The sequence below is a fragment of the Arvicola amphibius genome, chromosome 6, assembly GCF_903992535.2.
Source record: "Arvicola amphibius chromosome 6, mArvAmp1.2, whole genome shotgun sequence".
NCBI lineage: Eukaryota > Metazoa > Chordata > Mammalia > Rodentia > Cricetidae > Arvicola > Arvicola amphibius.
Genome location: NC_052052.2, coordinates 4,997,874 through 5,025,721, shown reverse-complemented (window position 1 = coordinate 5,025,721; position 27,848 = coordinate 4,997,874). Strand labels below are relative to the sequence as shown.

The 27,848-nt window shown below is 50.3% G+C and overlaps 1 protein-coding gene across 1 annotated transcript in view; it reads right to left on the bottom strand.

Annotated features, from left to right (window-relative positions):
- The window catches only part of Camta1 (calmodulin binding transcription activator 1), an 811,989-nt gene that overhangs the window by 216,766 nt on the left and 567,375 nt on the right, over positions 1–27,848 (bottom strand). The window contains exon 6 of the mRNA XM_038333569.1: positions 15,144–15,215. Coding sequence (XP_038189497.1) covers positions 15,144–15,215 — 72 coding nt within the window. The remainder of the gene's footprint in view (positions 1–15,143; positions 15,216–27,848) is intronic.

Below are 27,848 nucleotides of genomic sequence, written 5' to 3'. Positions count from 1 at the left end.
TTTTAAATACCATTTCCTTTAACAAGCCTACTGCCTGGGCAGCGGATCAACACTATTCATTTTAACCTTAGTCAGTAGGAAAAAAAATCCACAGAAGGGCTTGTAATTATTTAGCGCTCTCCATCCCCGACCCCCACTCAGATACATTAACTAATGACCACAACAGTGTGTAACCAGCCCTCTATGACACAAATGAACACTGGGTGGTATACACAGAAGAACATTCTGGAACCATTCCCCGCCATGGTCAGTCTGAATCCAAGCTGGGGGTTGAGGGCTCTTTTCAGACTTCCCCAGGAACTGTGGGGACCTGTGTTCTCCCGGTGATTGCAGCTGTTTGTGGATGTATCAGGCCAGTGTGAGAGCTTGCTCGTGGCCTTCACGTAAGAAAGTTCGGTCTGGATGGTGATTCAGAGCAGTAAGGGGAAAGGCAAAAGTAGGGTACACAGGGGGCACTGAGAGGGCCCCGGTAGGCTACAAAGAGAGGACAGCCCTAAAAGACCACAGAGGTGTAGGTGAGACCCAGGCTAAGGTCTCCTTTTATTTTGGAAATTAACTGTGAGTCATTGTCATTATGTTGTTTGTAAACCAAGGTTCTAAACAGAAGCAAACAGGAAAGATCTGGAGAAACGATGCCTCTGTGGCAAGGCTGAATCTGTAGACCAGAACTGGGTCAGCCACAGAGGAGAATACACTGGCTACTTGATCCCAATGTTTCCATCCATTTCGGGGGTTCTGTCCATATCACTCTGGGGAAAAATATCCACCTGGTATCACCTTCAACAACTGAGGCCATGTCTGAAGATCTCTCACCAAGTTTAAAGGAAGTGGTCACAGCCCTCCAACCGGAATGAAAGACTCTACAGGGCTGCTCCTTCCAGCTCAAGCCTGACAGGGAAAGGAGTGTTTCTCAGTGCCCCGGATGCCCCGGATCACTCACAGAGTGGAGGCGTGGCTCTAGATATCACTCCTAGCAATTACGGTTTAGCCTTCACCGAGGGCTAAGTGCCTTGTTCCTGGGCAGATCCGCAGGAAGCCAGGAGCATAGCAAAAGACACTTAGCATCTGTGTGACCAGGGTCAACCTGATTCTGGGACTGAAAAGAACAGACATTTGTTCCGGCAGCATTCTGAGACATTAACCAGGACACCCGAGTCTCTTATAGGAGAATACGGTCACCTGATGAGAGCAGTGTTGGGGGCAGCGTTGTTTGCAGGACACACACAGAGCCTGTCTGGGAGACCAATACCAAAGCATGTTCATTGGGACTCGTGTGTCCTCCTGCAGCCGCTGAAAGTCACCCAACTGCTGGGCAGCAGAGGCCAGCTGATGACTCCAGTAGCCAGTCATTCTTTCTACTCAGGGGCCCAGGTGTGGGGGAATACAGAGGATATGGCATCCCAACTTCTTCTTAGTCACAGGATGCCCCAGGGGGCCACTGCCTGGATCTAGGCTTGCAGAAATTGTCGCTATCTTACGGGCTGCAGAAGACTAAATGAGTTGTGTGTCCCACTTCAAAGAGCTGGGGCACATGAAACTCTAGATCCACAAAATGGGGTTTCTGAAGGATTTGCCACTCAATAGGTCCCTGAGTGAGTCTATCGGAATCTTCGCCCACAGGCCTGGCTCATCTCTGTGTCCCCTGAACCTGGCATGTTGCCTGATTCTACTAATATACACTGATGTCAGAAGAGCAAATTTCTCTCAAATCCCAGGCCTGGCACTATGCCCTCTGGGAACCAGAGTTTGTACATCCCCGATACACAAGAGTTGCCACAGCTACATCAGCTGCCGACAGCTCTTTCTCTCCTCCTAAGACCCCTCAAGGATCTCTTGGGTGTGTGTGATTTATCTAGGTTCCTCCGGAAGGTACTATAGTGTACACTCTCTGCATTCTGGAATTAGAAGTTCCGCCTCTGGGATGGGGCACAGAGACAAATAGGAGAATAGACCACCAACCACCGAGGCAGCCTTAATTTTTTCCTCTGTGCATGGGGCCTCAGAGTCTGGTGCTTGCCATGGGGAGATCCTGCAAAGCTTGGGCTGCCTCAGGCAGTAGCAGGAGGCACTGGCCATGATAAGGCTGAACATGGATGAAAAGAGAGGTGGCCAAGAGCAAGCAAGAACATGGAGGTCTTTCAACTTCCAGGTCAGGGGGAACGCCATTGTTTGTGTCAAATATTCTTTCTTCAGGTGAGGAAACTGAGGCCCCAGGAAAGAGAGGAGCTTCTGTAAGATCATATGGAACAAGAATAGAGAGCCAAGGTTACACATGTACCTACATATTACATAGACAACTTCATACAATTCTTTAATAGAGCCATTGCAAGCTAAGCCATATGGGACCCATTTACAGAGTAGCTGAAGGTCCTCCATTCGGAATGAAGAGGAATCAGCAGAGAGCCTGAGTGGGAGGGGCATCTGCACCGGGAGGGAGGGAAGGAAGGAGAGAGGAGGGAAGGGCGGGAGGGAGGGAGGGAGGGAAGGAGGGAGAAGGAAAGCCTGCAAGTCTTCCACGTGTCTGCACCCTTTCAACTGGTTTCTGAGAAAGAAGGCTCCTAAGTGTCGCTCAAGAGCATACAGACCCCCCAGGGAAGATACTAGGCCTGGACAATAATCTTGAAGCAATGGTTGCTCCAGGCCTCCTTTTCCTGCTTAGCAGAAGGAGCTCACGTGGCCATGACCTCAAGGTGTGTCCTAGTGTTAGTGCTCACGTGGCCATGACCTCAAGGTGTGTCCTAGTGTCAGCGCTCACGTGGCCATGACCTCAAGGTGTGTCCTAGTGTTAGTGCTCATGTGGCCATGACCTCAAGGTGTGTCCTAGTGTCAGCGCTCACGTGGCCATGACCTCAAGGTGTGTCCTAGTGTCAGCGCTCACGTGTCCATGATCTCCACAAGGTGTGTCCTAGTGTCAGCGCTCACGTGGCCATGACCTCAAGGTATGTCCTAGTGTCAGCGCTCACGTGGCCATGACCTCAAGGTGTGTCCTAGTGTCAGCGCTCACGTGGTGCTGGGAGTAGCAGGGCATATGTATACATGTATACACTATACATGTGCATGCATGCATACGCATAAACAAATATGTTATACGTGCATATGTACACATGTGTACTCATGTGTATACATGGTGCACATACATGTAATATGCTAAATATGTGTGTCAGGCATATTTGTGTGTATGTATGTACATGTGTATCCTGTACATATTCACACATGTAGTGCATGCACATGCATGATGCACATATTAAGTATTGTATGTGCGTGCATGTTCAACACTGCTGTCCCAAGCATCTAGGTTTTGATGCGATAACTCTTTACCACAGTCATGCTATGCGCTTTGTGTGTTAGGGCTTTTCCTCTCTCGACAACACTGTTAGCATCTCTACTGAGCAGCCAGGGAAACCAGGGTACGAAGAAATTAAGCTACTTTTCCAAAAAATAGGGGGTAGAGTTGGGTTTCACACCTGTGCTTGGGCATGCTTTGAAGATCAGCAGGGTGGCCTTTCCTCCTGTTCCTCTCCCAAGGGCAGCAGCTTGGATGGGGGCGACTTTGCCTCAGCTTGTTCTCTCAGTGTGTGTGTGTGTGTGTGTGTGTGTGTGTGTGTGTGGGGGGGAGTTTGGTGATAGTGGTGGGGGTGGGAACAACTCAGTGAGGGAAGTCCCACGGCAGCGTTGCCGTAACCTCACATAAGGTCGACTGTGGTTCTCCAAGATAAGAGAAGAGGGGACTGAAGGCTGGAGGTGAAGGGCATGGGCCTGATATACCCTGGGAGTCTAAGCTAAGTCCTTAGGTCTAGGGACACTGAGCCCAGTAGGATGGGGGGGACCTCTGATTCCCCAACTCCCCAATTCCCAGATCTCAGATCGCTGCATGGTGTTGGGTTACTCATTCCGTTTCCAAGGTACAAGTGTCATTGGTCACAGGGAAGGGGCAGAGAGGCTCAAGCAAGTCTTCAGACATTGGACAAACATGAGTCTCCTCCAGTCTGGGATGACGCTGCGGTATTGTTGGAGCCGGTCTGCCCTGGTACCTGGCTCTCAGGAGCTGCCTGCTGAGGTCTGGGGAATGCTACAAACTGGGTACCCCACTGGAAGCTCTGAGTCAGCAGCATGGAAACTGGGAACCCCCAAAGCAGGCATTCATTTTTGCTTTCTCCTAGAGATCTGGTAGCTGGTCACTTGCCAGCGTAACCCGTGCTCCACAGGACAAAATCTGGCCCTCTCCATCTGCCTCACCAGCAGAAGGGCAGGTGCCTGTCTTCTAAAAAGCGGCTGCCTTCATCCCAAACAGCAGCTGAAATCAAGCATCCTTCCTGGAGCTGGGAAAGCACGCTATGTTGCTGGCAGCAGAATGATCCTTTATCTAATTAAGCTCGACTCGGGCTAATGTTGTGAGCTTGCATTCTCTGATCAGACACCAGCGGCTGGCGGCTGAATTGCATGCTGGGGCGTCCTGGGAAGCCAGCCCGGAATGTTAAAAATGCTGCGGCTCACACACAGTCTGTGTGTAGAGGGGCATCCCAGAAAGACGCCTGGCCTAGTGTTTAGAAAACAGGGTTTCGGTCCAGCTCCTCTGCCAAGTCACTGGGCATTCCCAGGGAAGTGGGGACCTCGCAGAGTGATGGTTTTCCTCTGTAAAACAAGGGGCTAGGCAGCTAGTTTGTGAGGGGGTACTGTGAACAGTGCTGAAATACCCCCAGGGAAAAAGAGGCTGCCTGCCTGGCTTGGTTGCTGTTTGTATGTGTAGCATGGAATGAAGGCTGTGCCTCTGACTCAGTGTGGCAACCCCATGTGACGTCCAGAGCATCACAGGATCCCAGCAGTTGTGGGTCCTGCAGACGATTGTGAAAAGAAAGGCAGCATCTATCCGTCCAAGGGCCTGGCCTCTCCCTCTGCTGCACCTTGACCCCAGGCTGCTGAACCACTTAATTTTCAGCGTAGTGGCTGTAGTGGAAGAGGTGCTGGCTGAAACCCTCTCCATAACGAAAGCAGCTGCTTTTAGGGAGCGGGGAGTGGTAGGGTGTCACAAAGCCTGGAATAGTGACAGCACATGGGACTCTCATCAGAGGATTGGGTACGGGCTGCTTCCCCTTCTCCTGGACCAGTGACAGTGTCCTGAGAGGCAGCTGCCATGGGGATGTGGTCACAAGTGGTACATACGCTGTAGCTGCCTCGCGGATGCACTGAGGCTGCTTTAGTGTGAGATACCAAGATGCAGGAAGGACACAGTCAGTGGGTGCTGGCCACGTGGATGGCAGCTGGAGAACAGTGATGGCAGATTTTCACCATCTCAGCATCCTAGAAGGTGTTGGATAGGGGCCTGGCCTGCTTCTAGAGTTGGCTGGGCTGTTCTGGGGATACCCTTAGATTAGCTGGGCTGTTCTGGGGATACTCTTAGGTTAGCTGGGCTGCTCTGGAGACACTCTTAGGTTAGCTGGGCTGTTCTGGGGGATGCTCTTAGGTTAGCTGGGGTGTTCTGGGGACACTCGGGTTAGCTGGGTGTTCTGGGGATGCTCTTAGGTTACCTTGACTGCTTTGGGGACGCACCTAGGGTTATCTGGAAAGGCACATGGTGAGAAGGCACTCAGGCCCAGCAAGGGCATCAGCTGTGAAGTGGGAAGAATCTGGTAGGAGCAGAATGAGAAGCTCTGGAGACCATCGGGGAGGAAAGGACTTAGGATCCAGGCTCCTTGGGGCCAAGCTGAGGGTTACGGCCCAGAGCTATAATATCAGGACTCCCACAGGGACAGCAGCAACATTGCAGCCTGCAGCTTGCCTTTGTCCCATCCAGTGCTGTCTCTTTCAACCCTTCTGACTGTGTCACAACATCCTATGGGCAAAGTAACAGCCCAAATCTGGAGTTAGTTAGCCTGGAGTGACGCAGCTTTGTGTGTTTCTAGACGCAGGATCAGAATTAGTTCAGTGTGGCTGCCAAGGACCTCCCACTCTGAGGGGAGCTAGAAATCCCAGCTCCTGGGGTGCATCCGAGAGACCCCTTTCCATGATCCCTTCTAAGGAATTGCTCATGTTTTCACAAATGAGTCTGGCTGGAAGCTGGTGGGCTTAGTGACCATATGGACCTGGTACTGTACCCTGGGAGAGCTGATACAAGCCTGGCACACAGAGTCTGCTGTCTGTAGAGAACTGTTTTTATCTCTTTGCTAGCCTCGCCTAGGCCCACAGTGAATGCTGGGGTTCGCAGCTTGTCAGTCAGCACTCAGGAGCAATTAATACCTGTGGAGGGCAGAGTTAGCCTCAGAGCAGTGAGACAGGACTCCCATGGCTGTCTACCCAAGGGCCAGGGATCTAGCGACAGCTAGGTCCTCCTCTTCCCTCGAGGCAGAGTCCAGAGATATTTTGATCATGCAGGACCCAGGGTAGTGTAAAACCCATTCCAGCAGCAGCTCCCAGGTGGGGCTACTGGCTCCAGGCTCTGTCCCCTGGGTCTTGTACAGCTGGGATGTCCTAAATTCACCAGGAGACAGTATAGAGAGGTGTGGTCTCTCCTAGTTCAGTGCCACATCCAGCAAGATGCAGCCTCTCATCAGCCTTGGGGGAAGTTGTGCTTTAGAATCAGAGAGGCTGAATTGGAGAGGCAGCGGGAGAGCATCCACTGATGCTGGTACAGTTCCCACGGCTAAGCCAAAGTCCCTCTCAGCCTCTTACTGCTAGCCAGGCTGCTGTGTCCATGGGGACACCCTGGGGCTCACTCAATCTCCTGAAATTCTAAAGCCCTCTAGAGCTTAAATGTGTTCTGATGGCCAGCCTGGGCTCGAAGCAGCAGTTTGGGGTGGGGCACACACAGCTTATAGTCACATAGGTTAGACGTTCATACTCCTGGTGCCGTTAATCTTGGAGCTCAGAGCTGGGGACAGCACACAGTTGAGCCCCACAGCCACACCCCTCCTCGCAGAAAGGGCTCAGGAGAAGCTCATTTCTTTCTAACTGACAATGTTAGAAGATATATACACCTATGCACATCTATGAGTGCCTATGATTATATGTGTATACATGTAAATACCTGTGCACATCCATGATCACATGTGTACATAAGTACATACCTGTACATACCTGTGAACATGTGTGTATATGTGTATACCTATGCACACATATAGATATTTGTGTACACATGTACACCTGTACACACCTGAAAATACACGTGCATATTTAAAATTATCTGCATATGCATCATACCTGTGTATTTATGCATACATGTATATACCTGTGCACCCCTGCATGAAACCATCTGCCTCAAATCTGCAGCCTGTAGCATGTCTCAGTCCTACATTCTGATAGCCACTAACACTAAGGGACAAATGAAGCAGCAATGAAGATCACGGGCCCTCCTTGTTCACATTCGATCTAGGACTGTCCCACAAAGGCTGGTGTCACCTGCCGGGGCACGGCTAGAGGCCTAAGCGAGCTGCTGACAGTTGTCACACATGAAGCATGTCATAGATGCCTCAGATTTTATCTCTTGGTCCTTTGAGCTCCTTCAGAGGCGACACCGTAAGTGTTTCCTCAAGGCCAACTTTCGTCTGGTGCTTTGAGGATCAGAGTCACACTGTTTCCCTTTAGCGCTAAAGAAGATGCGGATATTATGGACAGGACGTTGGCTCAAGATTACATGAGCAGGATAATTAGACAAAGCCTGCATTATAAGCCATCTAGCCAGGAAATTAAGCCGCTTTGGCATTCTCCTTGCCTTTGAAGGGTGTTCTGCAAGTGGGGCGGGGGCAGGATTTGTCGGCTTGATAGATAAAGATAGTAACTGAACTCTAGAGCCCATTGTTCTGCCTTTATATTAAAAGCAATTGCTTAGCCAAGCTGACACCACGCACTGTGGAGGCACAAACCCCTCTGCAGACCTGAGGATTAAGAGACTGACACATTGTGGATAATAAGACTAATTAATAATTCCGTCTCCAAGGGACCGCAGCCCTGGCAGCTTCATCCTGCCTCTGCATTCTAACTTGCCAGGGCAGCCCAGTCCTTTCAGGGCTGAAGGACAAAGGAGAGTTTGCATGCCGGGATAAGGGACATTGAGGTTCTCTCACAGTGGGACGTGGAGCAAAGGAGGCTTGGGTGTGTGAGGGGACAGAAGACCAACTGACGGCATGCAGCGGCTCCAGCTCATGTGACGACAGGAGGAATCCTTGTCCCAGGCTGTGCGACAAGCCAGACTCTGGGCCTATGATCACATGGTGACATCTAAGAGACCTTAAATTTCACTCAAGGAGAGACACTCTCTTAGAGACTGCCCAGTCCGTTGGGGTAAGAGCAGTCTTCACTGGAAGATGACTTCAAACAGCCTGCCAAACATGACACCAGGACCTTTGTAGGTCTGACCTCTGACCTGCCTCATAGCGAGAATTAAATGCCTGTGTACACACACACACACACACACACACACACACACCACATTCAGTTCACTCAGCCAGAATCCCAGGCTAGTGAGAGTGGGGTTGAATTCAAACTTGGCTGGTTTCAAGCCCAGATCCCAGTAGGCTGTGTTATCCCCAGTACCCTCGCTGTCCATTAGGTGGTAGCAGAGTGTCCCATGGCTCCAGAGGGCTCTGGCTACACCAGCAACTTTGGCAAACTACAAGGTGAAGGCTAGGCGGGACATGACCACCTGAACACCACCCATAAAAAGGGACTCGTGGAAAGAGCCAGTCAGACATTCCCCCATCTCTCCTGTCCCCAGAGGAAAGGATGGGGGAATCTGGAAAATGCCCAGTGACATTCCTCAGAGAGGATAATAGCTGGCTTTGGGAGCCTGCCATATTTTCTGGAAGCTTTAGGTGGGTACAGCCATGGCCTTGGCATCATAAATCGCAATCAAGCGAAGACATGGGAGGAGGAAATACTACCACTCCGTTCCGCAGCCTTGGCCATGGTCCTGAAATCTTAATGGGATTGAACTTTTTTTTTTTTTCCTTTTTCTTTTGCATAGGCACTGTAAATTCCTGGTGTCTACCTAATCTCCTGATCACGTTATTCAAGGTACATTAAATGGAGAAAGTTGGAAAAGCTGCTCTTTAGAATAAAGTTTGTATTAGAAAGCATCTCGGGAATGATCTGTGCCAGCACCATCCTTCTTGTCCCTGCCCCTCTGCCATGTACCATGTGTCTATCCCAGTCCCCCAGGAGAAAGATTCCTGGGTGGATTACCCACTTGGCTTTGCTTTGAGCTAGTCACCCCTGGACTGCATGCTTCCAGACCAAAAGGAGCCTCTCTCCCTTTGGCCACTGTCTTTCCAGCTGGGGCTCCTTCTTAGAGAACCAAAGTAAAAGGATTTAGCAATCAGGGACTGGAAACCTCTGAGACCATAAGCCTGCAGTGGTTTGAATAGGTCTAGCCCCCACAGACTCATGCGTGTGAATGCTTGGCCCATAGGGAGTAGCCTTGTTAGAGGTGTGGCCTTGTTGGAAGAAGCGTGTCACTGTGGAGGTGGGCTTTGAGATCTCATATATGCTCAAGCCCAGTGAGACAGCTCACTTCCTGTTGCCTGTGAGATCAAGATATAGAACTCTCAGCTCCTCCTCCAGCACCGTGTCTGCCTGCATGCCCTCATGTACCCCACCATGATGATAATAGACTAAACCTCTGAAACTGCAAGCCTGCCCCAGTTAAATGATTTCCTTTATAAGAGTTGCTGTGGTCATGATGTCTGTTCACAGCAGTAGAACCCCTAGCTAAGACACTAAAACAAAACCTTTTTTCCTTACAAGATAGTTACCTTTGGCATTTTGTCATAATACTACCATGGTTACGCCCCTATGCCCACTGTTTCTAGGAGGCTAGGGTTGGCAGAACGTAGTGGGCCACCATGTGGTTGCTGGGAATTGAACTCAGGACCTTTGGAAGAGCAGGCAATGCTCTTAACTGCTGAGCCATCTCTCCAGCCCCCTGGCAGAACCTAGTGGATGGTCAGGAAGCAGCATTTTGCTAAAGGCCCCATAGTTCTCCCATCTGGGGGCTACTTCCATGGCCTAGGGTAAGATGACCAGTACTCGAAGGGTAATGATGACACCTCACAAAGAGGCAGAGAGGATGGCCGTAGGTGACCTTGACATCTTGCTTCATTCTGCCCCCTGGTGGCTGACTGATTGAAGCACCTCTCCCTTGAGACAAAGGGCATGTAGTGAAAGCTGACTGCCTGGCCAGGAAGCAGGAATCCGTGGTGACCAGCGCTGTAGGTATAGCTACAAGGTAGGACTAGAACCCAGCTCTCCAGGCTAAGAATCCAGTGCTCTTCCCAGGACTGGGTTCTAGATCTTGGAGTTGAAATGTGAGCTCTTCTTTAGTGAGCTGGGAGCCCTACACCCTGTCCTGTGCTCTTCTCTACTCCCCAGGGTCCCTGCTTCACATGGGCCTCTCTGTTTTGCAGGGCTATGGTGTGCCAGAAAGGTTCCTCACGGCCTCTGCCCCATGGTTGGAGTGAGCAGTCATGCAGCCGTGTGGAGGCGCACGCCCTGCCTTACGTGCAGAAAACATTCATTAAGCATTTTAGAGAACAATGGAAAAGAGAAAAACACTCATTAGAAGCAGAAATGGTTTGCAAAGAAGCCAGCAGTCTGCTGGGAAGCGTGGCCAGAAATGGGGCTCGTTCTCATGGAAAGCTGTGCTCAAAGGGATGGATCACGGAGGCCAGGGAGCCTGAGGCTTGAGGTCCTGAAGGGGGGGATCCTTTCTGTTTAACTCTGTTTCATCCCTTAACACTGCTTCTGGCCCTAGTAAAGCTCAGTCCTGAAAGCCGCAGTCAGAACCATGCCAGGCAGTGGGAGTAGAGAATACAAGATCACTGCTCTGTCCCTTACCTGACTTATATGTGAATTGAGGGTTGGCCCTAGTCTCTGTGGACCTCAGAGACCCACCAAAATACAGTGATTGAGCTTCTTGGAGCCTGTGACCCCACTGGCTATAATACAGAGGCCAAGGGTGAAGCAAAGGTAGTGTGTGTGGTTCCTGCAGAGGTAACCTTCTCCAGGTTATTTGAATCTCAGGATCTAGCAAGTTGGAGAAGTGGGTGGGTTTCAGCCCATTTGGACCCACAGTGCAGCCTGAGATGCCGTCTTGGGCACAAGTTGATGTGGGAGATTCTTCTGTTTGTGTTGATTTCATTCATTAATAAACTGCCTTGGCCCATTTAATAGGCCAGCCCTTAGGTGGGTGGAGTAGACAGAACAGGAAGGAGGAAGTGAGGCAGATGCCTTGGGCAATCGCCATTCCTCTGCACTCTGGGTCAGATGCGATGAAGCCAGCTGCCAGGTCAGACATGCTGAATCTTTCCCGGTAAGACACCACACGTGGTGTTACACAGATTATTAGATATGGGTTAGTCAAGATGTGAGTAAGAGGCTGAAACTAATGGGCCAGGCAGTGTTTAAATGAATACAGTTGTGTGTTGTTATTTCGGGGTATAAGCTAGCCAGACAGCGGGAGCCAGGTGGGAATGCATCCCGCTGCTCCTCACTACAACAAGTGGCCCCACTCTGTAGCACCCATGAGATGCCCAGTGTCTCCCATAGCAATGGTTACCCATCAGTCATGGTGATGACTTGAGAGCTAACCAGGATCCAATGCCCTACATTCTAAGGCTTGCTTGCTTGTGTCTTGGGTTGGACTATAGTAGAACCTTCCCTAGCAATTAAGAAGGGGAGAATATGATACATACAGATGGACAGAAAGCAGCACCCCAGAAGAAAGTTAGGTGGCTCAAAAATTCTAACTCCATATGACGCAGGTTGACCCTCCGAGTCTTGGCTCTGACTCCATGCTCCTGCTATTGGTCTTTGGTTTGCTCAGTGCCATTGGGTGTGGATTTGTTCGGTTAATTTATGGCCTTTTGGACATGTTGACTCCTGCCCTGGTCAAGGTTCTGTGCTTGGCACAGAGGGAAACAAAGGTGGGGAGTTCCTCTGTTGGGGAGCTCCACTGTGAGTAAAGAGATCCCAGCAGATTTCTCTGAGTGCAGAGTAGAGGCCCCCGTTTTGTTAAGTGGCTTTAAGGTAGCCTCTGCTGGAAGATATTCAAGGACAGAATTGAGCCATGGCTATGAACAGGAGCTGGTGACTGAGCTGAAGCCGCAGTGGTCTGTGGTAGGGGCATTCCTTGAGGAAGCGCCTTTATCCAGAGGCCTCCTACTGAAAGTACTGCCCTTTCCAGAATGCTGTCTTGCTTCCGTCATGTTACTCAGCAGTTGGTGGGCTGTACGCTCCTGGATGACCCAGGCCTCTTCTTCAGCACCTCCCCAGGGCCTGTCATCCTGTCCATCAGTTTCCTTTCTTAGCTCTCACGGGGCCCTGCCCCAACACCTTCACACCTACTAACCCTCTTTGATGGTGCTTGGTACTGGAGACAAACCCAGGCCAAATTGTATCTGGGCATCTTCTTTAACAGCAGAGAAATTAAACCTTAGCATGCTGTCATTGTCTGAGTGTTCTAGTACCAAAACAAACTGCCCTGAGCAGCACCAGCTGCTGTTGGAATGCCTGGTTTAGAGTGGACCGGACATGGCTTGAACTAATTGATTTGGTGTAAGCTCCCTAACTTCTTGTCACTTGGCCTGACTGGGGATGGTGATTACACTCTGGGCACCCCACTTCAGGGATTTCTGCAGTGTCTTGACCAGGATGCAACCCCATGTGCTATCACTTTGCTCATACAGTAATAGGAAGAGCTGTGTTTGAGGATCGGAGGTGAGGAATGGTGGAGACAATTCTCCCTGGCATGGGATGGCAAATGAAAATGTCCGGAATATCTAGGTTGATCCGTCACACTGGTCTTTGATGCAGGATGGGAGGGGGTCTCCAACTTCTTGTCAGCTGGAGTACGACAAGCTAGACACAGCACAAGAACCACCCCAGGTACCTTTAGTACCCAGGGGACAGAGCATAGAAGCAGGGAGGACAGGCGGGCAGAGGACAGAACTTTCCTCCTCGCTGCAGGGGCATCTGGGAACTACCATAACACAGTTATGGAGAAGAGACCTCAGCTCTCATGCTGCCCAAAGGTGTCTGCTTCCAGCAGAAGAAGTTCAATGGATAGAAAACCACAAGACCACAATGGGGTGAGAAGCAGTGGAGACAGGTATAGAGTGGACATGGAGGAGGTGGGCATCTTTAAGGAGAGGTGGCACCCTTAAGGACTGTGGGCAAAATGTGAGCAAGCCAGGAGCTGATCCATTAGGAGTCTCAGCCTGGTGTGGCATGGAGGGCATGTCACAGATGTATTCTAACCAGGGGCATAGAAACCAAGAGAAAAAGAGTCACAACCAGTGTCAGGGGGCTGGAGGTCTAGGAAGGAATTTCCACAAGCCACAGGATGCTTGAAGCAAATGAAGTTTCTGGAACCCAGCACCTAAACCGGGGAACCATGATCATGTCCTAGCCAGGCCAGAGTCCTGCTCTCAAAGCAGAGTCCCCACACTCAGCTGCCAGGTTTCTAGTGAGGAAACTCTCGCCCGATGGCTTAGAACCTTCAGAGCATTTTCTCCTAACCAAAGTAGCACTCCATGACTACATAAACCACCCTCAAAATGACACAGCCCTGAGACATTAGAAAAATAGACACTCCTACATCAGCCTCCAAGGGACGCAGAGGCAGGAAAACTGACAAAGGGGCAGAACATCTGGTCAAACAGGATGCCATTCCCTAAGGAATGTACCAAACCACAGACAATTAATTCTGAGAACTGGGAGAGAACAGAAGGGCTGGTGGCTACAGCTGGGAACCAGGGAAGTAGGGTTCCAACATGGCTGGACCTTGGCCTCCCTGTCCAGACTGCTCCCAGCCCATGAACACCTCCCAGGCCATTCTCCATGGAAACAGTGGCCTCTCTGGTTCTCTTTGAGGCTCTTTTATTCTGCACACATGGGATGATGCTTGTCAGTTGTTTCCCCTCTGTCAGTTTCCCATCAGTCAGGCCCCTCAGGTCCTCGGGGCCACCAAACCCCATGTGCTTGATAGCTTGAACAGGAGCAGGCACAGACAGTGGAACCACAACAATGAGTTCTCCAGCTGCAGCTCCTGGACAGAGGAATTAGGGCAAAATTGCTCGTAAGCGGAATAGTGACAGGTCCACTGTGTTGGGTCTTACAAAGAGACTTTGTATAACAGAGGGCTAACTTGGGAAGAGACAGGTCTAGTCCCACTGGATAGATCCTCAGTCCTCCACCAGTACCATACACTCCAGGATGTCTAGTAAGAGGCTAGGTAGCCTTTGTTTAGCTCTGCTGAGCTACCACCACGAAAGGAGGCTGCATATTCAGAACCACGGACAGCGCTTATCTAGCGAGCACCACGGACAGAGGCTGCCCGTCTAGCACCATGGACAGCGACCGTCAAGACAGCACCGCGGGCAGAGACGGCTATCTAGCACCATGGACAGAGGTTATGTAGCTGCACCACAGGTGTGAGCTGTTTATCCATAACCTCAGAGGCTGTCTAGCCATCAACATGGCCAGAGCTGTCTATCCAGCACAAAAGACAGAGGCTATATATCCAGGACCACGGACAGAGGCTGTCTATCCAGAACCACGGACAGAGGCCACCAATCCAGCATCACGAACAAAGGCTGCTAGCTATACAAGAGGCTACTCTCCACAAGTTTGGCAGATGCTTCCACCCACCTCTGTCTTTAAGGCAGGCATCACAAATCAATCACAGAACTCCTTCCCAAGGAGTCATGACCTACTCCTCCCCAGCAGCATCCCAGTCAATCCCACTGCACCTAAAACACCCCTGGAAACATGTTTTCCACATGTGCCTTCTGGCTAACCAAGAGAGCAAATGAAAGTATGGTTCATAGCCAAGAGGAATTTTGTAGTGAGGGCAGATGCCTTTTATTAATCCTCATCAACAGGCAGCCAGGGACCTTGGCACCCCAAGGCATCTACTCATTTTCTCCCTAGATGAACAAGGTGTACCCTGGCTATGAGGTCTCTCTATCTCCTTTCTGGAACCTCACAATCAGACCAGTCACCAAAGAGCCTTGGCACACACTGCTGAAAGCTAGAACCAGGGCTCTCAGCCCAAAGTTGCTGTCACACGCAGGAGCCCCATGCCCCCTCAGCACCCTCCATGGGCCCTTCCCGAGCATCGGCGACGCAAGAAGAATCCAGTCCCAGCCACCTACCTGAAGGAGCCAGTAGCACCTCCGGTGGAAAGTGGGGATGATGGAGGAATGGACATAGCAGCCGTACAAGCACTAGGGAGAGAGGAAAAACGAGAGTTCAGTTGGAAAGAGGGAAGGAAGGAAGGAAGACAGTGCAACAGAGAAGGAGCAAGAAGGGTCATGCCACTGTTGGCAGACCTGGGGAAACTGAGGTACAGGGTGCACTCCAGGGATAGGGTCTAAGATGGATTGTGGGACATGCCAGTGGGAATAGAGGCAGCAGACACTGTACCCTGTGGAGGCTAGAGGCATTTGAGAACTCAGAACTTCCAGGCAGCATTTAGGGGCTAAAGTCACAATATTCATTGCTATAGCCTAGGTTGAGATCTTTGGGTATATGGGAAGTACTGAAGGTTACCTTGTGAATTAAACCACACACACGCACGCACTCACGCATGCACGCACACACGCACGCACACACACACACTCCATACTGCCCCAGGCTAGTCATCCTTTGGTGATATGAGTCCAGTGCTGATAGGAACAAGGTTGAGCAACAGTGAAGTGCATCTATAGATGTAGGGGTACCACCTGCCATGCATCCTACTTTTATTTTTGAGTAAAAGTTGGTTGGTTTGCTCCTGTGTTTGCTTGCTTGCTTCTTGTATTTATTACACTAGATTTGGTTGGAGAATGGAGAGTAGGGTCACTCATGGTCAGGGCTGAGCTGGGAGGAGGGTCAGTTCTTAGGTGCCTATCACCTGGGCTACCCTGGTGGAGCTGACTGTTGGTCGGACTGCACTGAAGCCTGTTTCCGGGTGGGCAGCTGATCTGCATACAGAAATTGATTCTTGGGGGGGGGGTAAGCATGTTAGGGAGATGGGAGGGAACCCAAGGTGGTCTGTTCATTAAAACCATCTGGAAATTTGCATGGGAGAGAAAGATGCCAAGTCACATACAGCTCACCAATTTGGCAAGGGCTATCTCAGGGTGCTTACTGATGGGTCCTCCTCAGAGTCTGTGCCAAAGCCTTTGCTTCGGGCTTATAATTGAACCAACCTCCATTTTTTCATCCCCAGTTCCCCTGGTTTGTCAAGGTACGTGGTACAGAAAGGGTGGAGCAGAGAGAGAAGGAAGAATTGGCAGAGCTGCCCAGGACACCAAAGGACTGTCCCCATCTCCCATCTCAAAAGCCCCCTCCCACACAACAGCACTCCAGAGAGGAATGGCAGGCAGTTTCCCCTTGGCATGTCTGCCAGACATCTTTTATATCCCCACCCCCCGAAAGACCAAGTGCAATTTGGCTTGACTCAGAGTCCATTTGAGCCCTGCCTGTCTGATTAGCAGAGTTGAAAGAGAAATCATTTTGGACTCTGGGATTCAGGCTGCAAGAAAATCAGATTTCCAATATGTTAGAACTTTTACAGATCGCTGTCAGCTGGGATTTAAGCTCTGTACAAACCAAACAAACAAAGCGGAAATTAATTTAAACGATTCCCTTGCAGTTCTTGCTCATGAAATGTATTTATTATTAAGAAGGCAATATTCTTCCCTGACTTTCCTGGTTTTCAAGTTGCTAGGTTTTGGTTTTGTGATTGGAACCTTTTTTGATCATCCATTTCTGGCTAGGCTAATTCTTGTTTGGACTTATTTTTTCTGGAAGTGTTTGGTTAGCAATGAAACAAGCAGCCGCTTGTGGCTTTCTGTGATCTCTCTCCCTCATGGGGTCCACACTTCTTATGGGCAGTTTCTTTGTCTCATGTCATGAGCCAAGCAGAGGGAGACATGAATTGTTCCTGCCTGCATCCTCTCATTGTTTATTCCTCTCCAAACCTGAAGTGAACAAGGCTGAATTTTGGCATCATATCTCCCTCTAGTGCCTTCCTAACTGTGGACCTTAACATTCTTGAACCCCACATTTGGGCTGTGAATTTGCCAAGCATCTGGTCTGCCCAGCCTATGAGAATGGAAAAGAAGTAAGCAGGGATACCCTCTCCAGACATCTGAACCCCTATTGCCAACAACTCATCTACCCAGAAGTGCCTGGAATCACTGGGTAAGCAAAATGAAGCTCAAAAAAAAAAAAAAAAAAAAACTAGGTGCATGTCTACCAGGGCTTGTGCATTTAAACTAGAGGAGCCCCCAGGCCTCACTCAGAACCCAGGACTGTTTTTCAGATGTTCCTCTGTTCCTCTAAACATCACCATGGTCCCATGTCTCTTGTCTCATCAGAAGAGAGATAGGAAGTCAGAAATATGGATGAGAGGGACACAGCCTTGGCTGCACCTTGACAATGTGGGCATTGTGTGGGGAGAAACCAGAAGCCCCAGGGTGTGGGCCTCCATCCTGTGAGTTACCCTATCTTACTGTCTGTCTTTCTGACCAAGTCCTTTGGGAATCTTATTGAGGCTTCTGAGTAAAGCTGAGTACCTCTCTACCTCTCTCCTTCCAGGACATAGGGTCCCCAAAGCCTTGTACGGGAAATGATGGGGAAGAGCAAATATTTCATTTTCATTTGTGGTATACAGTAAGATGAGGACTTTCAACACATATGAGATGAGACTCTGGACGTGGCCTGATGTGTTTATATCCCAAGTGTTTAGCCCACCTCCCCTCCTGAACACTGTTCCCACCACACTGACCAGTCACACATCTCTCCAACCCACACACTTGTCTGAGATGGTTGCCCATGGGCTCCTCAGCATCACCCAGGCCTTCTGCACCCAGGAGCCACTGTCCCTGAGGATAGGACAGCCATGTACCCACTGGCCCCCCTAGAACCTGATGTCATCCTTACTCCTTGCAAATGTGCTTATTTCCTACTACTGCTGTCATTGTCTCACCTACCCTACCCCCTGCCTTTCCTAGACCTGTCCTTATGCCGTTGCTGTTCCCCAGCCACATTGTTTTTTTCGGTGTTGATTTCAAGAGACACATTTTTGTGTTGAGTGATAGATTCCTGTCCTCATGGGGGAAGGGACACACAGCAATGTGCTCAGGGAGGTGGATGGTGTGTAGGCAGAAGATCTAACTTAGATATCCCACTCACTCACCAGCTCAGAATCTCATCATCATTCCAGGCTGGAAAATGGGTGTCACTCCTATGATTTCTCCGTGTGGCCACGAGAGATGAGAGCTAATGGGACAATGGAAGGCCTAGGTCAGTCTCTGAGCTCAGCACATGGCAAACATGCCGCTGGCTCTCATCAGGTTGGAGAGGCTTCAGAGGGGGCTGGGAAGCCAGAAGAATGAGTAGGGTTGGCTGAGTCAAGAGATGGAGATGGGTAAGAGAGTATCAACAGCAGGACAATCTGAGGGCAAGGTGCTGAGGAAGAATGGAGATGGACAGATGGACGGATGGAGTGTAGAGTGCCCTGAGTTGGTTACTATGGTCCGATCACCAACAGTGACAACAAGGAGCAGTGAGAAGTCAGGGAATGTGATGGTCACACTCGGCATATGGTCACTATGGCAACAATGTGGCTGGGGAACAGCAACGGCATAAGGACAGGTCTAGGAAAGGCAGGGGGTAGGGTAGGTGAGACAATGACAGCAGTAGTAGGAAATAAGCACATTTGCAAGGAGCAAGGATGACATCAGGTTCTAGGGGGGTCAGTGGGTACATGGCTGTCCTATCCTCAGGGACAGTGGCTCCTGGGTGCAGAAGGCCTGGGTGATGCTGAGGAGCCCATGGGCAACCATCTCAGACAAGTGTGTGGGTTGGAGAGATGTGTGACTGGTCAGTGTGGTGGGAACAGTGTTCAGGAGGGGAGGTGGGCTAAACACTTGGGATCCCCACTGTGTGTCCCTTTCTCCCCATGTGTTCACACCAGCTCAGGCCACCTGTTACCCTGCGCCACCTCAGCTCGCTTGCCACGACCTATCCTCGCCTGGATTTACCAGCCCGTTCACTGATCTCAAGCCCGAGTGGCGATGACATCACTGAGCTGATTGAGGATTAATTGTGCAACATCTTAGAAGGCAGTATATCAATCTGTCCCTTCACCTGCTCCCTCTAAAAGCAATCAGCTTTGTCTGTCGTGGTTTGTGCTGTACAAACTCCAGGCCTGATGTGATCAGGCTGCAGGGTTTGCCCAAGGCTTTCCCAGGTGGAGCTTTCCATTTTAGGGGCTGGGATGTAACTAGAAGCTATCTATTCAGGTCTGTGGAGAGGTGTGTGTGTGTGTGTGTATGCACACATATGTGTGACTGGGTGTGAGTGTGTGTGATTGCATATATGTAGGAATGTATGTATATGTTTATGTGTGTAAGTGTATGTGGCTGTATATGTGAGTGTGAATATATATGTGTGAGTGTGAGCAAGTGTATATCCATGTGGGTAAAAGAGAGTGTGTGCTGTGGCTTCCCCGCTGTACATAAACCCAGATTCAGAAAGACAAATAATGAATTCTCTCTCATATTAGAATCCCAATGTTGCATTTTTATATATGTGTATTTATATGGGACTGAGGATGGGCAGAGACTAGGCCCATGGGAGGTTCAGGTCGCAATGCTGATACATGATACTATGGTTAACCTTGAATGTGAGGGTGGGGTTTAGGGTCACCATGGAAATCAGTCTCTGGGTGTATCTGTAAGGGGGTTTCTAGACTGGTTAATTCAGGTGGGAAGACCCATCTTGAATGTGGGCAGCCACATCCCATGGGCTGAGATGCCCAGACTGAACAAAAAGGAGAAAGCCAGCTGGGCACCAGCATTCCATGGTCTCTGCTTCCTGCAGATGCAACTCCACCCATTGCTTCATGCTCCTGCAGCAATCACATCTTCCCCACCATGGCAGAATGCATCTCCTGGACCTGGGAAGCAACGATTTCTTCCTTGAATTGCTTTTGCTGGATGTTTTATTACAGTGATAGGAAAAGTTACTAATAGGCCAAGACCTTTGAAGGCAGAATTCCAGGCACCAATATATGGCAAGGACTTGGGGAACAAAAACGTTTGTAGGCCCGATTCCATCATTCTCCCAAGGCCAGCAGGAATCAATCAGCAGAGGTTTCCAGAACCTGTCCCAGAAGAACTTGCCTCTTAAAGCTCTCTCTAAAGTGAGGATAATACCTGCTGTGTCCTCAGACCAGGGCATGTGCTAGCAAATCTATCTCTAATCCTCTCACTAGGGGCAGACACCTCCTCTGTGGACTTCCCTGCTGAGATCACAGCAGCCAGGCTGCCTGCCAGGGTCTGAGATCTGGTTATGGCTGATGCGGTGGCCTCTGCACTCCTCAGTGGCATGGCTCCCCTCTCTCTCCCGGGGTGGGGGGGCAGGTAACTGTCTCTACAAAGAAGCGTCAGAGTAAATGTTTTTTTCAATGTGTTTAGTTTAATTCTCTCACTCGTGTCTGATGGATCCATGACTGAGACAAAATGGGTTTAAACTGTGCCTCAGTGTAGAGGTGATGGGGAAAAAAGAGAAGACAGGGAAGAGGGGAGAACCTCTCCGGAAGATAGCAGTTTAATTCTGTTGAAATAAGGGGGAAATGAGCACCCAGGTGAGAGACAGCCACACCTACCCGGGGCATGGGATACCCTGGGCAAGCAGACCTGGGCTCAGATGTACAAGGAAGAGAGTGGAGCTGATCTCAGGGAGATTTCTACTGCTTTCCTCTCTAGAACCCCATCCTCTTCTATCCCCTAGGTTTCTGGCAGGGAGTGAGTTCCAGTAAATGATTAACCCAAGTGGGAGAGCCAAGTGTTCAGAGTGAATGAGATGTCGTCCTCCCATTCTGAAGGTCAGTAAAGTGACCTGAGAGGAAGGGACATTTGAGTTGTGCTAAAAGTGTAGAGGAGGTGGCCAGGGAGTTGATGGGTGGGAGATACCAGGCTGGGTAGACAGCAGAGGCCTGTTGAGCAGTGGGCTCTGAATGCAGGGATGCCAAGGTTCTTCCTGGGTTTCTTATCTGTATGGGAGCTCAGGAGCAGAGCCTGTGGTTTTCAGACTGCCCCATGGAAGCCCTCATTAAGACCCAGGACCAGTGCGTCAGCAGATAAGCTCATGTGTGAGGCAAATGCCCCACGGTTTCTATCATTCTCCACTGGTCAGCGCTCTCTTGACTGTGGGCAGCTCTGAGGACTGAGGGGCCAAGTGTGGGTATCCTCCTATGTTCCCATCTCGTCCCCCAGGCCGTCATTCCTGCTGTAGTTGGGAAGTCTGTGGGGACCCACAGAAGTGGAGCCATTCCACCTTGAATGAGAGTTTAAACCTATTCTTGCTCCTTCAAGGTTATTGACAGATTTGGCTTAAGGTATGGCTACTAACAAAGATATTTTGACCTAGGATGTGGTTACTTGGTATTTTGAGTATTAAGATGGTAACCACTTTGTTTGTTCCTTATATCATGATAGAAAATTCTTTTTCTTTCTTCCCCCTTTTTGGATTGGGGTATTTAAATATCATAAGAAATAAACATAGGTGGATTCAGTATTCACTGGGTTGTCCTCCTGGTACTATCCTATGTCTCTGTATTTCTTTTTTATCTCTGTGTATTTCTGCCTAATAGTTCTAATCCACATGGCTCTACCCTGGAACATACAAACCCATTGAGGCTGGACCCCACCAGATGTTGTCCCTCTGTGTGGCTACAATAGATGGTGTCCAATGTGGGGCTCATGACAGATGAACCCCAACAGATGGCACCCAATGTGAGACTCACAACAGATTAACTCTGACATCAGTCTTTATGTGGCAGAGGGTGAGAGCCCCCTGATTCTAGCTGTGACCCAAGAGGAAAGAGAGTCTCTTGCTTCTAGATCTGGGATTGACAACACCAAGGAGGTACTCAGCCTTCCTGGGTATTGAGCCTAACTCTAGGGATGTCAGGGGGAAGGAGGAGCCTATGAGGTTCTCTAGAGGCCTGTAGGGAGCTATGGCTACAGACAGGCTGAGGAGCAAGGGAGGTGCATGTGTCTACCAAGTAGAGCTACAGAGGCTCCAGAGTTGGGCCAAAGGCAGTCTTTTCCTGCAGAAGGTTTGATATATTAGGGAGAAACTGCTCTACAAAAAATCAGTTTTCCCCCAGAATCTTCTAGATCCCCCTAACCACTGGCAGCTACATAGAAAGGCACAGAACAAGTGATGCAGGTATCCTGGAAGCAGAGACTGATCCATGGTGCCTCAGGAAGAGCTTGTGTGGGACAAGAAGAAGGTGACATGGGGATCCTCTAAGTGCACAGAAGCATCTTTAAGGGGGGTGCAATGCCTAGACAGGCTCAATGACTCATCCAAGGTCACCCAGCTTCTTAGAGGCCTGAGGGACCTTGCCTGACTCTGAAAGCCACCCCTGGGCTGCTTCTTACTGGTGCCATAGGCAAGAAGTCAGGTCTTCTGTGGGGCCTGTCTTTGTCACACGCAAAAGTGATGAAGTCCCTGGGATGGCTTCTAGCACTGTCCTCACTGAAGGATTTGGTTTGTATTAATTTAAGATTAGACCAAATAATTCAATTCGCATGCTGCTTGCATGAGCGCTGGGGCTCGTAACTTGTTAAGTAGTGAATTGCTTTAAAATGAGTCTGAGCTGAATGGATTGCAGGCTGACGTGGCCTCCAGGGTGGGGTGACAGCAGAGATTGGGAATACTAGATCATCACTGACCAAGGCTCTCATCTTGCTCCTCTTCTATGACTACCGCAGCAGTGTGTCCCCACATGGACTATGTCCCTGCCATGCTGGACACTGGAATCAGTCAGCAAAAGGACTCTAAGCCCCCAATCCTGACATTCTCCAGTAGCCAAAGCAGATGCCAGGATGCCCAAAAGTCTGGGTCTCTTCTGAAAACAGCCCCTGCGCACTGCACTTTCTTTAGGGACTTGGGGGAGTTTGTTGAGCAGGGTTAGGAAATCTGCCAAAATCTCATCTTTCCAGACTCCAAGGGGAACCTCCGCCCTCACACGGTGACTTCTCCTCATCCGGCACCAGGGTGGCCCTGTCTTTTCATGATGTTATAAGATGGTCTTAGGTCAACTAATTGGATATCCCCGTGTTGGATGCTATAAGGAACCTGGAAGGACGGGCAAGGGTGGCCATATAGTGACCCTCTTGCAATCTTCAAAAGAACAGTGGTGAGAATTTTTCTTCACAGATGTGGTAGCTAAGGTCTTCCTTGGGTAGGCTTACAGGGATCACAGCTGGATTCTGAATTCTCATTGGATCTGCAAAGCCTATAGAAGCTGTGATCTGGCCCACACCACAGAGAGATACTGGGGACCAGGTGGCTGAGCCTGGCTGTGCAGCTCAGGTCTGCCAAGGCAGAGGCAGAAAGAAGGTGGGGGGCACATGTCTCAAATCTCCCCCCACCTATGAAGGAAAAGACAGGGATCCTTGTCTCTTCTTGAGACACAGCAGTCTAAAGAAAGGCCTGTTGGTCCCCGTCCATTACAAACAGCAGACGCTTCAGGCCTCTACATGGGCATGATCCAAGGGGAGGAGTTCTCAGGAGGAGCAAGCAGAGAAGGCTGAGAGAAACATTCTGGCTCTGCAGGGGAGAGAGCAGGGCCCACTAGTCTTTAGACGGAGAGCACCTGCCGTCTCCCACCCCATAGAGATGAACCTGTACAGCATCAGGAAAAGGGGAACGCTGAGTTCTCAAACTAGAGTTGACTGACATCTCCACAGATGTTCTAGAGTACTTCTCTAGCAGGCCCTTTTGGGGAGTGGGATCGCAAAGCAAAATGAGGGACAGAGTGAAGAGCGGAGGGAAGCAGCAAGCACTGGGAAAGGGGCCAGCAGGGGGCAGACTGTCCTGGTCTCAGGGTCACAGCACAGCATGGACATAGCATAGGTGTCCTGAAACTGGCACCAGCCCCAGTAGCATTCACCTCCTTCACCTGGTCCCACCTGCAGGAGACAGCCACACTGCGCATGTGCAGAGGAACCATCCCAGCAATGCATTGTCAGCCTAAGGGCTGCATGAGTGAGGAGCACAATAAAGATTAAATGAAGTTTTAGATAAGGAGGCATAAAAATCATGTTCAAAGATATAAATAAAATTCCCAGAGCTCTGGCTTTATTGTGTTGGAACTGGTGGTGGTTTCCAAGATTAATAAATTAATGGGCATAAAATAGAGTAATGGGTAAAAACTGATAATAAGGTAAATTTGCAGCTGGCATGGACTCCAGCTTAAAGGTCTGATCAGAGATGACCAGGCCGTGATGAGAGAGTGCACACCTGTCCTGAGATCGTCTTGCCCCTACACTCTGCTCCTGCCATCTGCCTCCTCCTAGGGTGAAGTCCAGGTACTTATCCACCCTCACGCGAACGTTCTTCCACTCTCTGGGCATCCTCAGCCAGGAGCACATGGTTCCTGTCCCTCCAGCCCTGGCTCACTTGCTCTGGGAAAGTCAACAGATGCTGGAGGCGCCCTACTTGCTGTCTTAGCATTCTGTGCTGTGTGTGGTCCTCGGACCACAAGAGGAAAGAACAGAGCTCCTCCCCTACCCTTGCGGGTGTGCCAGGCTGCCTGGCCCTGCTTGCCCTGTGGTCAGCTGGAGCTGTCCCCAATGGGCGTGTGTTCTTATCCAGGCAGCTTCCCCCACAGGAGTTTGTTCCTCCAGCCAATTTCAATATAGCCTTGCCATTTCTATTACAAATACTTCCGAAGCTACAAGACATAAATAATAAATAAATGAAGTGAAATTTCCTTTCTCTCATCAAAGTGTATATTGCTCAGACTCATTTCTTGTAGACTTGTCAAGTGGTTGGAGCTGATCTTGATTGTGCCGCTGGTTTGTATTGATGACAGCTAGACATCTCCCCTCCCTGCTCCTCCTTCGCTCCCTCCCTGGATATGAAACCTTCCACTCTTTATTCGTCCTGCCTGAACGAGATGTCCTGGGTTTTCTCATGAAGACAATAGACTCCTGGAGGCTCTTCTTGGTCTGGCATTTCTGTTGCCAGCACCCTCTGGCTGTTTTGCACATTTAGACAAAGGGTGACTAGGGAGCCGCTGTCCACAGTGCTGGTATGCTTTCTGGGGCTGAGGGTTCTCAGCAACTCCAGGGGGCCAACCTCTTTCTCCCACCTCCTCCCTCCAGGACTAGTGTCCAGAGGGGAGCAGAAGTGTGTGGGTAACAGAATCCCACTCTCCAAGCTGCCAGTGGTCATTCTAAATGAGAGGGAACACAGTGGCGGCTGGGATTGGTTCCCTCTGCAGGTGGGCCGAGGTACTGCATCTGCTAAACACCTGTGCCACCATCCCGGTACCAAGGCACACCTCTGCCATGCGTGGCACTCGGGCAGGAGTCTGGGAAGGAATTCTTACTTAGAACAGGTCATGAGGCTTTGTTTGTGAAGAAGGTGGGGGAAATGCCAGGCCAGACTGTGGCTATGTTAATGCGAGGCTGGGCTCCCTGCCAAGACATTAAGCAGGAGTCGAATTCCTCAAACCAGCTTTAATCAGCAGATTTTTAAGGTTAGAATTACTCTCTCCTCTCAAGGCTTGCCAAGGTTAATTCTGGCCTGAGCATGCAGAATTAATGGGCTGGACAGAGGGAATTGACCTTTCCCCGATTTTTTCTTAAGTTCACAAAAACATCTCTACAAAAGGAGAAGGTGGCAGGGCTGGGCCCCCAGGGAAGGGAATACCCAGCACCAGGCAGTCCAGCCGGGAGCCTGTGTCAGGAATACACACAGTCACAGGAATAACGCCAAGTCAGGTGGACACATGGGCCAGGATGGGCTTCCAGCCTCACCCTGGGAGCGTGGCGTGTGGAGGTCTTGACAGTGGGCATCCTACCCAAGCCTCCAGTGTAGCTGTCTGAGCTTAGACATCTCAGCATGGACAGAGTCTAGCTGGCCAAGAGAAGAACAGAGGCTTCTCCTAGTCCTGTATTCTCAGGCACAGATCTGATGCGGGCCATTTCAGGCTTCTTGGGTAGAAGAAGGAGCCCCAATGGGAGTCCCCAGCAGGAACAGGGTGCGGTTTTAAACTCCCTCTCATAGGGTAACTATGGGCCAGAGCTGTGTCCTCCCCTGATACTAGTGGGAACAGGATGGACGTCAGCCCCAATCTTGCAGGTTGGTTGGGTGAAATGACAATCACTTTTGTGACTGACACCTACGTATCATCAGTAAACACAAGCTTCTTAATTTCCTCATCCGGTGATCCACCCTCATCTCTACAGCCCCCATGGTATCCCCTCTGGTGGTCCCTGGAGAACCCTGCCTGGGCTGCACCCAGAGAGCCCTCCTTTGTCTACAGTCAGGACTATAAAAACCACCGGGTCTCCTGAGGCTGCTGGTCTTGGCCACACTGCCAGGATGGCTCCTTCTCTACCAGCTCAGGTCCCATCCGAGGCTGGGATGGGAACTCAGGCCCTGTCCTCTTGACTTTGGCTGGGCTCCCCACTTCACAGCAGGAAAATGCCTATCCTTCCCTGCACTGTACAATCTACATGGCTTCCGCTGACCACAGGAAAGGAGTAGACCACTCCTGTCCTGGCTCCCACATCGTCTCTCACTCTGCCACACCCCTTCTAGCCCTAGAATGGGGACAATGTTGGCTCAGGGTACTACCAGATCCCTCTCCCACCCCCTCCCCTTTTCATTTGGCACCCTTCCTGAAATTCCGAGCTGTCCCCAGGATTTAGTGGGGTGTGTGTGTGGGGGGGGGGTTCTCTATACTGTAGTGTCTAGAAATACTCAATCTGTGGGCACAAAGCTGCAGGGACCGGCTGCCTTGACGCATACATACACATACATGGGAAATTAACCTTTCTGGCTGACAGACTGTAGATTTGTGGTCCAGAACCATTGAGATAAAGGCCACTGTAAGCTGTCAGGCTCCCCCTGGCTTTGAAGAGAGGGAGGTACAGACAGGAGGAGCTGCTTATCCTTGGCCATGGGTTGCTCAGCCTAGCCAGCATGTCGTGGAAATTGGGCTGTTGATGTCTATTTGTGCTCCTCTGGCTGGGCTCCCTAAAGCTTCTCCCAGACACCTTCTTGACTCAGCAGCTCTGCACACACCCCCATGGGCTCAGGCCAGGACTTAAGCTCCTAGTGGGAGGGAGGGAATTGGGGTCTCACTTTATGTGCCTGCGTGGAACCCAGAAGAGCCAGTTCAAAGGACAGCTCTTTTGAAATCTCTTTCCAACATCCACAGAAGCTGGGGTCCATTCCTCAACAGTTAACCAGCACATTGTCAGATGACCGGCAGTTGCGTGCCTAGGTAGATGCACCAAAGAGCTGAACACAGGTTCATGTCACACTGATCCACAGTGACATTCTTCACGCAGGCTCAAACAGCTTATGAGTCCATCCAGAGATGAACTGGTGAGCAAGATATGGCACATCTGCACAAAGGAATATTACTCACCCGTGAAAAGGAATAAAGACCACATGGATGATTATAAGTAATATGCTAGCTGACAGAAGCCAGAAGGTGATATATTCAGTTGTTTTACTGCCCTTGTTGCCCTGGCACCTGACAAAGGCCACTCACTCAGGGAAGGTTTAATACTGTATATGTTGTATTTTCCAAGACAGGCTCTTAGGCTTGCTCAAACACAACACATGGCCAAGAATGAACTTGAACTCCTGACCCTTCTGCTGTTAACTTCCCAGTGCTAGGATGACAGGCACGTACCATAGACACAGCTTTGGGGTCACAGTTGGACAGTTCAGTGTGTCACATGACAGGAGGAGGGCAGCAGGAGTGGGAGGGGCATCAGCGGGTCATATTGTGCGTGTAGTCAAGAAGCAGGGAGTAGACAGGAAAT